Source organism: Octodon degus, unplaced genomic scaffold (assembly GCF_000260255.1).
Source record: "Octodon degus isolate 3935 unplaced genomic scaffold, OctDeg1.0 scaffold00108, whole genome shotgun sequence".
In the NCBI taxonomy this organism is placed as follows: domain Eukaryota; kingdom Metazoa; phylum Chordata; class Mammalia; order Rodentia; family Octodontidae; genus Octodon; species Octodon degus.
Genome location: NW_004524684.1, coordinates 1,218,658 through 1,229,442, shown reverse-complemented (window position 1 = coordinate 1,229,442; position 10,785 = coordinate 1,218,658). Strand labels below are relative to the sequence as shown.

Genomic DNA, 10,785 nt, shown 5'->3' with positions numbered 1-10,785 from the left:
GGCTGGGGGATTGAACCGTGGTCCCTGTGCTTTGCTAAGCTTGTTCTAAGTAGGTGCTTTAGACCACTGAGCCATCTCACCAGCCCCTCTACCTGATTATAGTAAAGACAAAAAAAAAATCAGCAATGGCAGAGGAAAAGCAAAACTTGTACGGGAACAGTGGAATCTATTTGTGTTGTTTAATTAACTATCATGCTGTTTAAAATTTCTTGACAGCCAAATAAAATCTTGAAAAATTATTCTTGTAAGGCTACTTGGATATGTGATGGGAAAAAAAAAAAAAGAAAACATGCCAATAATGGTGAGATTTATAGAAATATTTTAAAAATAAATATACTAGTGTTATGGCTGGTGTCTAGTGCTCCTCTCAAACCCTTATCTGGTAATAAGTGGAGCCTTTTCAGAGATGGCTGGAGCTACAGCGCATGGCTGTTTCACGGTACAATGCTAGAATTAAGGATATAAGTGCTACCTGCCCTAAGTAGTCTCATTAAGATAAAAGTGGCAGAAAGGTGCTCTTACGGTCCCCTGCTTTCTTGCTTTTCTTGTCTTCTGCCTGCCATCACCTGTTTCTCCTCCACAACGTCCTCTGGCAAGCCATCCTGCCTTTGATCCAGCTAACTAAGGACTGAAACCTCCACAAGCTGCGAGCCAAATAAACCATCCCTCATGTAGCTTTGGGTGTCAGGTATTTTGTCTCAGCAACAGGAGGAAAATAGCAAAGACAAGTAAGGTTTGAAAAAAATACAACCTTTAAGCACAGCTATTAAGGAACTGCGGTGACTAAGGAAAAAATAAGGAAATTCATGATAATACAATGGAGTCATTATATATTTACCTTTGGTTTTCATTTTAGTATAAAGTTTATTTTGAAAACCATTTGCCAAATGCTAAAATGGTGCCTGACTATGTGAGCATGCAGGGCACAGTGCCAAGCGCAATGTGTGCCAAGGCAGGAGGGAGCAGGATGGGGCTCTGTCCTGGCTCTTCCAGGTACAAAACCAAGACGGTCTCAGTCTTCATGACGGAAAGGTCATCTCACACTTCTCGTTGTCTATGAGCTCATCTAGAAAGCTACATTATGTACTTCAGATACCTCTGACTGTAAGCTCCTTGAAGGTGAGAAGCTTAGCCTTTCCTCTCTGTAACCAGTTATTTGATCAGTTAAGGTGCAAGACAGAAATTGTTCTACTTCCTTGAAACTCACCAGTAAATCTGCCGAAGGTGCAAGCCAGAAAATGGACCCAACTTCAGTGGTATCAGAAAAGCACCCACACTTTCAGTCATTAAGAATTTAAAAAATCCCAAATTTATTTATCTGGTGTCAGTCTTAGCAGAATCAAATGTATGAAAGGTATCTTGTGAAGCTGTGACTAGATCAGTGAAACAATTGCTTCCAAAGTCTGGAATCAGGTAACCAGTGAAAGTGTTTCTCTATAAATACATAGGGATAGGCTGTGTTGTTAAGTAACCTTGAATAGCTAGAGAGAGCCCTCCCTAGTTCTCATGACCTAGGGAATTTACATTTGCAATCCTATGGAAGTTTCTGGAATTCTAGTGAGTTAATTCCAAACTACCAGTTCCAGTGCAACCCGTGGTGAAAATAAGACAGGAAGGCATCTTTGTAGCTGTGGGGAGCCAAGGGGTCCCAAGTCCAGCCATGATGATGACTTCTGGAACAAAGGCCTGGACCTAAGGCTGAACCTGGGTTTTATTAATTCGTGAAGAGTGGAGTGGCTTGAGGATGAGTGACTGTGAGAATGGCGGGGAGTGCTGTGAGCTGGGCTGGGTAGGAGGCATGAAATCACCTCATTGCAGACAATATGCAGAGAAGAATCTGTAGAGAGAGCAATTTGCATGACACAACCGAGGTAGCATCTAATGTTTTGGAGTCAGAGCTTCAGCTCTGATGTGTAATTTTCCAAGTCCCAGGAAGTCATAGCCTCTATCTCCAGGCTGATCCCAGCTGACAGCATGGAGCACTGATTCTTCATCCCATGTTGTCCTGGCTCGCACAAGGGAACAACAGGTGGGCATTCAGGGGAGACACACCTGCCATCTTCAAACACTACACCAGCACCTCAGCTGGACCAACATGCATTGCTTAAAGCCAACTGAAGGGATAAGGAAAAGTCCTAGCCAGCTCTGTATGTATCAGTACATGGAAATAGGGCCTGGCTCAGCCAAAATGGAGACAAATGATACTTTTTTAAGGAGAGTCACTCAGATGGCCCTTCACAAATAGGAAGCTACAATCCTTTCAGAAAGCAACCTGCAAACCGTCAGGGCCCTTTTATGTCTACCTCTCTAGCCTGGGGCTTCCCTGGCAAGCTCAGATCCATGCACTACACATTGTCCTCAGGTCCATTGCTTCTTCTGAATTCTGTCACAAATGTTACCATAATTTAGCCCTTTTCCTAAATCAGAATTCCAAATGTCAACTTAGCCTCTTTCCCTCACTCCTCTCCGACCCTCTAGGCCTAGAGTCATATCCTTTCCTAATATCTCTCTTAAATGTATTTGTTCCCTTTCCTGTTACCACTACAATCATTCAGTCACTCTTCTTGTTTTATCTCAATGGTGTGAGGAAAGGAACAGATAAGAGGTGACATTAGAAGACCTGTACAGGACAGAAACAGGTGACAACACACCTTTGATTCTTTGGGGTAAGAAGCACACATGAAGGCAGTTCTGCACACATTTGCGATGAGGTGTCTTGGGCTCTGCAGACTTTGCCTGTGTAAATGCATCTGGGTGCAGGTCAAGGACAGAAAGACACAGATGTAGCACAATCCAAGGATGAAATATCCTCTCGTGTGACTTACTGTCTTCCAAATGCCTCTCCCAAAGCACCTCACTGCACAGAAAGGGCCCATCCTTTTGGTGCTAATAAAACTATTTGAAGTTTCTATGTCTGGAATCCCATACTGCCTTTTGTGGACATGTAACTTGTCAAACTTCTCGTTCCCAAACAAAGCTTGTAGTACAGAACAGGAACCTTTTGTGTGTTTTGTGTCTGTGAATCCCTGTGGTATTTGGCACAATCCAGCACAGCAGTACTTGGAGGATAAATTAGATTTCAGGGCTTTGACAACAACAGAATATATGTCTTGGACAGGCCAGACAGCTCAGTGGACTGAAGTGCCTCCTTAGGCAGGGCACAGTGGTTGGGGTCCGATCCCCATCATGCCGTGCCAGCCCCACCCCCAGGTGCGCTGAGAGGGAAATTGAGACTGGGTGTGGTGGCGCGCACCTGTAATCCTTGCACTTGGGAAGCTCAAAATATGAAAATAACTACGAGTCCAATCTGTGTAGTGAGACCCTGTAGATCCTGTATTAAATAGATTTAAAAAAAGAGAGAAAAAAATGTCTTTTAACAGCACCTGGCTGGCACGTGGTGGTTGTTGTATAAATAAACATCTGTGAACCGGATCAAGACTTATTGGCTAGCATTATCCATCACAGTCTTCTTGAGACCAGAATTCTTATCAAATCTGACCTGAAACCACAACAACTTAGGTGCAAATGCCAGTCACAGTTTTTGTAAGAAGTCTAACAATTCAATTTTATATGTGACCTGGTTTACATATGAAAGGTCATATTGCCAACAAATCTAAACTCTCTTCATCTACTTACCCATGATTAATATCTACTCATCCACACTCTACTGTGACAGAATTTTGTATTCTATTCCAATACATATGTTCTCTTCCTTAGTGTTTCCCTAAAGTAGTCACATTTCTACCCCTGTCTCTCAAACATTCCAGCACTTTCTTTTCTTTATCTTGTGGCTAAATTCAAAGACTTAGGGCTGGCCAAATAGCTCAGCAGATTAAAGCACCTGCAACCAGGTGTAGGGGCCAGGGGTTTGGTCCCTGGGCCTGCCATGCTGGCCTTGCCCCAGGGTGTGCTGAGAGGGCGACTGAGACAGGGCATAGTGGTGCGTGCCTGTAACCCCAGCTTTTGGGAGGCTGTAAACAGGTGGTTCACTATGAGTCCGATCTAGCAGTGAGACCCTGAACACCATGTAGACCCTTCTCAAAAAAATACAAAAAATACAAAAAATAAATTCAAAGACTTAATGATAAGCAAAAGAATTATTCACAGTAAGTGAGGAGAAGGAAGGACCTCTTGGTAAGAAGCAGAGCCACAAAATCTTAGGCAAAATCATACTTTGATGTTGGTTCATGGCATTAAAACAAAAATAAATTTATGGCTTTCAAGTCATGGAAAAGTTCAACATCTGACACACTGACACCAGACAACAAAACCCAGGAATGTAATCAGTGTTGCTTTATACAGAACACACAGATGGAAACAGAAATCCCACCTCGGGGAATTCCGTGAAAGCGGTAGCTTACATTAACACTGGACGTGCTTCAGCATCCAACAGGAAGGCCAGCAGCATGTATGCTGGTACAAGTCTTTGGCAAACCATTTGAAAGTCCCTGCAAAAGCTGAATATAAACCTAGACAAGACACAGTAACTCTACTCGTTGGCATATATGCAAATAAATGAATTTGTAAATTCAGGTCATGTATAAGAACAGTAGGACCCTACACAGCACTAGGAGAAAGAATCTACTGCCATACAATGTTGCTAATGAATTTAATGGATGGAATGATGAGCATGATGTGATTCTCTTTCCAGGGCGTTGATGAAGGGGCAAACACATGTGACAAGACAGAACAGAAGGGATCTTTGATAAGAGCAAGCATTATCAAAGGGTCCAGGAGAGCACTTCAGGCTGTTGAAAACAGATTTTAACCTGAAAGTATGGGGAGAAAAAACAACCAAGAGATACAGGAATTTAATATTTGAACTGACAAAGGACAGGAGAGAGAATAAGGCTTGGGAGAAGACTGACAAATTCTATGCTGAACATGTTGGTTATAAGCATATGAAAAAATCCACTGAGTTGCACATCTAGTATTTGTGAGATTTGCTATATAGGTATACATAACCTGAGGAAAATATTCAAAAATAGAGACTGGGACGAGACTCAGTTCTCAACAGGCCAAGAACAGTGTGGCATGCTGGGCCTCAGAGTTATGCAGCAAGGGTGGAGTCAGACACTGGGTCCAGAGGGAGCTCATGGGGGAGTCATGTGGCTTCATTCCAAGCATTGCTCTGAGAGTCACCCCAAAGAGTGAAGTGATGTACCTAGTTCCTGCCCTGTTTATCTTCCTTAATGAGAACACCATGTCGGCAAGAATCTCTAGATTTTCTGTATAGTATCTGATGAGGAGATTGGTCAGTAAGTATCTATTGGTGGCTGGCTACCAAGTCATGGGTGTGGCCTACAAATGCCACAAGAATTAGGAGGTCCAAGAACCCCATGTGCTGGGCGCCGGGCATTTCCTGAAGGACATGATTCTAAACATTTCAGAATAGAGGGAAGGGTCGTGAAGTGTGACCTATGGAAGAAGATCATTTGGTTTTTGGTTGGGGTGACACAGCATTTTCAGAGGCAACATGAAGAGGTTGACTTGGGCAAAGCTTCTGTCACATATTTTAAGAAAACCAGTGTCCTTTGGCCCCTGAATTTATGACCTCTAAATGTGAGAGAGTCCCCAATGAGGTAAGAAGATCCCGAGGGCCTGAGTGAGGAAGAGATTGTGAAGTAGTACAGTTCCAAATTGCAGAGTGCTGTGCCTACCACACTGAGCTCATTCTTCAGGGAGGACTGGGTGGCAGAATGACACTGGGCTTTGCCATTTTGCAGTGCCAGGGCAGCTGTGCCACTGGCACCAAGAACAACAAGTGCTCTCAGGGGCTCTGGCTCTTTCAATGTGATGCCACACATATGGATTTTTGGAAGTGGATTTCCAACAGCTTTCTTTCAGCTGTCTCCTGAACCCTTGCTATCTTGCAGATGACAGTGGTTTCTGTTTAGACAGCTGAAGGAGGACAACTTTATATAATGGAGGTTAAAAACTCTAAAGCTCCTATAAATCTTATGTTTTAAATGTCAAAAGAATTAGAAACTGAGGCTATAGCTTTGATTCTTAACAATATCTTGGCAGAGTTTTCCTTGTTTGTGTTTGCAGTATTAGGGACCAAACACAAGGTCTCATAACACGAGGCAAGCGCTCTCTTACTAAGCCACCTTCCCACCCCTTAATCGTTCATACTTATTACCAAAGTTGGCTGAAGCCAGTAGTTTGTTCTGTAAGATTTCATATGAATTAGAGTTAGTTCTGATGCAGTGAAAAATGCTAATGTTGCTGCTATGGCAGAGTAGTGAAGATAATTCTTCTTTGACTATTGTTGAAATCTATTGTGGAGTCACCATCGTATCTAACAATGAATAACCATAGCATGGGTGTAGTAAGATTTTAAATACTTAATAAAGTGGTAGGTTGAAGATAAATGTGGATAAGTTGTTCTAAATTCTTTCAATTGACAAAGCAAACATTTGTTTATCTTTGGCTTAAAAAACCTTCAAGTATAATTTTTACTGTCAGCATAATTTTGCTACATAAACTCAACTTGTGAGTTCTTTTCTTACTATGATTTCTTTCTTTCTCTCTTTCATCTTTGAGGACTCTCCGGGGAGAGTGGCCATAAACCAACACAGATGTCACCTAGGGGGGACTGACCTGAGCTGAGGTGGGGCTAGGGAAACAGGTAAGATGGCATGAGGAGGTGACACCAAAATACAGTACATGAGACAGAAGAAGTATGTCGTTATTCATCTGAGAGTGACCAGAGTTTCGGACAGAAGATGCCTGGTGCCAACCAACAGATGTAGGTCTCTCTGCACCTCTATTAAGGTCCACCGGTTTTGTCCCTCAGGTTTCCAGCAAGGGCTGGGGGCTCATTTAGAGAGAACATGTAGGAAGGTGGGGCACTTACTCATGAGACTCTGGTGCTAACCATTAGGCTTTCTCAAGGTTAGCAGCTGTGAAGCGGCTGCCTTTGGGGTGAGTGGGATCAGGAGCAAGGGGCTACATCTCAGGCATATGGGGGGAGGATGTTTTAATTAGGCTCAAAGTAACCTGGTTTCAAACCACTTGTGACAGTCCTAAAAATGGGTGACCCTATGTCATATATAGGTAAAATCCCTTTGGCAGTAACCACATTAAGCAACTTTATGACACAAGTTTAGCTTTAGTTTTAATTGAATTGAATTAGTAAAGATAGAAATTCTACTGCAAAGTTAGACACATGATGAATTGATACAGAACTTCGATCAGCTATGAATTCATGGTTTTAAATATATGAAGACAAAGGTACAAAGAAATATAAACCCATGCAGATCCAAGTTCTTGAGAGTGTCTAAAGCATCGACACACCAGTAGCAGTGACCATACCCAGCACTGAGATCTCAGTTTCCAAATATCCTTCTCCACAAAAAGAAAACGAGGGATCCTCTGAAAAAAGACTGATTCCAGAGCTGAAGCAAAGGAAATACAATGGGAGCCCAGAACACATTCTGGTGCCAGAGAGTGAAGAGGCATACAGAGAACTGCGGAGGCAGGCCAGAGGACAAACGGGCCCACTTAGAGATGTGCACACTGGCCAGATCCTGGGTAATTAAACAGTCAGAGTGAGTGATGATAGTAGTGGTTTATAACCCACTGAACAAAATCCCGTGAGATCCCATAATCCCACACAGATAAACAGAGAAAACATTAAATCAGAATGAAGAGAATGATCCTCCTAAGAGGAGAAAGCCACCTAATGTAATTGTCCAACGACCAGGCTCAGCTAGGAGGACCACTTGAGCCCAGGGGCTCGAGACCAGCCTGGCAACATGGTGAGACTCCATCTCCAAAGCCACCAACAGTAACAGCAACAAAAAATAATGTGTTTGGGACTTCACAGTGTGGCTCAGTGGTACAGTGTTCACCTGCTGAGTTTGAGCCTCAGCACTGAAACACACAGAGAGAGAGAGAGAGAGAGAGAGAGAGAGAGAGAGAGAGAGAGAGAGAGAGAGAGACAGAGAGAGACAGAGAGAGACAGAGAGAGACAGAGAGAGACAGAGAGAGACAGAGAGAGAGAGACAGAGAGAGACAGAGAGAGACAGAGAGAGTGAGTTAGAAAATCACCATCATAAGAATTTATTTGGGCAAGAATCATCAATAGACACCCAACTAGTAGGTGAAAATTTTAGGAGGAGTGAGAGAGTGAGAAGTATTCATAGCCTCAGGTATCTTCCCAGTGGATGTTTATTAATTTCAAATAGAAAAGTAATGATAATCTATACAGAAGAAACCTGGAAGTCACCACCCTAACTAGCAATGTGATACATCACCTTCCCGTGCTTCTGATATAAGACACTTAAGAATGTAACACTGTACCTAGTATTTCCCCCAAATGAGTAACTTGAATCCAAACATGAGAAAGTCAGACAAATCCAACATGACAGAAACTCTATGAACTAACTAACCTATACTTTTCAATAGTTTCAAGGCTAATAGAAATTTTTAAAATTCCAAGGAGCTGATCTAGATTAAAGAGATGACTATTGAATGAGATGTGTCATCTGTGAATGTGTAATGAACAGTGTAGTCACTGGCTATAAAGAATGTTAGCAACCAGTTGGCAAGACCTGATGACACAGTTGGCAAGGTCTGAGTAAGACCTGTAGATTAGATGATGGTATCGCAGCAGTATTAGTTTCCCGATATAATCCCACTCTGATTATGTAAAAGAATAAAACAGAAGGAATTGCACAACTGCATTTAGTTATAAAGGGGCATCTTGTCTTCAGAAGAGGGGGCGGTGGGGGAAGAAAGTAAAGTCAGTGGGTAAGATGCTAGCATCTGGGGGGCTGGGGTGGAAGGGACACAGGATTTCTTTTTCTTTTTTTTTTTTTGTCTTTAATATTTGAGATTTTACTGGTTGTGTTGAGGATCAGTACACATGATTCACTTTGTACACAATTTTTAACACATACCAAAAAATACCATGTATTGTTTTTCAGTTGCTCCAGTGACTTTCCAGCTTCAAATTTAGAGGCAAATTTTCTGTAAGAGGATTAAGCACCAGCATTTTCAAATGCTGACAAAGTGTTACTTAAGTCCCACCAATTCACAATTTTGTATCACATACACTACATATTCAAAGTTTTGATCTTTCACAGCACATTAACAAAATGAGGCAAGCGAGACTACCTCGACCAAAGGATTCTGACAGGGCAACAGTTAGGAAGTAGTTTACTTTAGGAAACAGTTCTACTAAAAACATGGGGATAGAAGCCATTTAAAGTATCCAAGACATATTAAATGCAGACTGTAATTCCAAATTGCCATTTAGAATGCTTTGCATTGCAGGGTATAAACCTAACCCCCACCTATGGAATGTTAAGCTGACACCCAAGACAGCCAAAGCTTGCCATAATTGAATATCCCACTACTTCTGGGATTTCTTTGTACTATGCTTGCAACTTTCTTGTTTATCTGAAATTATGCCAAAATCAAGGGAAAAGTAAATGATCTGGCAATTTAGATCCTAAACACAGACACACAAACACATGCCCACACATAACATTATCTTTTAAAAATTGCTTTTTTTTCTGTTCTATTCCTGTTTGCTTCTGCTTTCTGGTTTTGAATGAATTCTGCAATTGCTTTAAGAATTTGTAAGCTTATTTTTGCTGTGGCTATCATATTGTTTTAGAGTGGTTGTTGAGATATCTTTCCATAGGGCTGATAGACTAGAGTTCAAATGTCCTCTAAATCATTTTGTAAACTACAGCTCTCCAGCATGACACGACGACAGCTGCATGTGTGGTGGGTTATTATTTTTTATAAACCCAACTCTCCTCATAGATGGGATTTTGCCTTCAAAGTCAGACCTGGAGAGGATATAACTTATTGGGGTCTCCTTTGCTTCCTCACAGATAGGGAGCTATCTGCAGAGTTCAGTGTGCCGCTATATATTCTTCCTTTCATTGTATGATGATATCTTTTAACTTCATTTTATTGAGTAAGCGTTGGTATACATTAAAGAAACATTGCTTATTCCACATACCAACTATATATATATTCTCTTTCCATGAAAATAAGACCTAGCTGGAAAGTAACCAGTCTTGAAGACTAAAGCTCTAGAACGCCTGGCCTGACTGTCCTCCCGGCACTGTACTCTTGTTCAGTTGCTGCTCTATAAGGTGAGGAGAGGTGACCTGGGCTGGAATTTCTAATCTATAGTTTTCAAGATTGATCTTCCAGGCAGCTCTTATTTTGGGGGAAATACAGTCTTATGCTTTAACAGCATGGGAACCTACACTACTGTATTAGCCCAGAATCACACAATGAGCTCGTGAAAGCAAAAGCAAGGTTGATTTTACTTTAAAGGGCTTCAAGCTGTACCTGTTACCTATAGGATTCATGTAATGAATTTTGATAATTACATTGGCTTCATCTGAATTTTTGAGTAGATGATGATTCATGTTTACTATAGCAATAGTGTACAATAATAACAATAATAAAAATAATCATATTCTATACCTCATTCAGGCAAAGGAAAGCTGGAGTTGCAGATAAGTCAACAAACCGCTCATCTTGAATGTTAATCGTGGGCACTACGGCGTAACCGATGTCTGGTTCAGACCCTTCACCCTCCTCCTCTTCCTCTTCTTTTTCTGTGTCTGTGGAGCTATCTTCCATTTCTCACAATTCTGAAATAGAAACCATTTCACATTCAGCTTTTTAAGAGTCTCTTCACATATAAGCAAAATGAGCAGAAAATAGAGTAGCGAAAAACTGAAACTGAGGATTTTCTGCCGAGTTTCAGGAGCCCCCAGACCCAGTCCTAGCCCAGGTCCGGTGAGTGTG

The 10,785-nt window shown here is 41.7% G+C and overlaps 1 protein-coding gene across 5 annotated transcripts in view; it reads right to left on the bottom strand.

Moving 5' to 3' along the window:
* The window catches only part of Ccdc146 (coiled-coil domain containing 146), a 157,503-nt gene that overhangs the window by 107,691 nt on the left and 39,027 nt on the right, over positions 1-10,785 (bottom strand). For all 5 annotated transcript variants that reach the window (XR_002822810.1, XM_004639248.2, XM_023724324.1 and 2 more), the window contains exon 2: positions 10,459-10,628. Coding sequence is in view for 4 of the 5 variants with exons in the window: in XM_004639248.2 (XP_004639305.1) it covers positions 10,459-10,617 (159 nt within the window). In the remaining variant the exon portion in view is untranslated. The remainder of the gene's footprint in view (positions 1-10,458; positions 10,629-10,785) is intronic.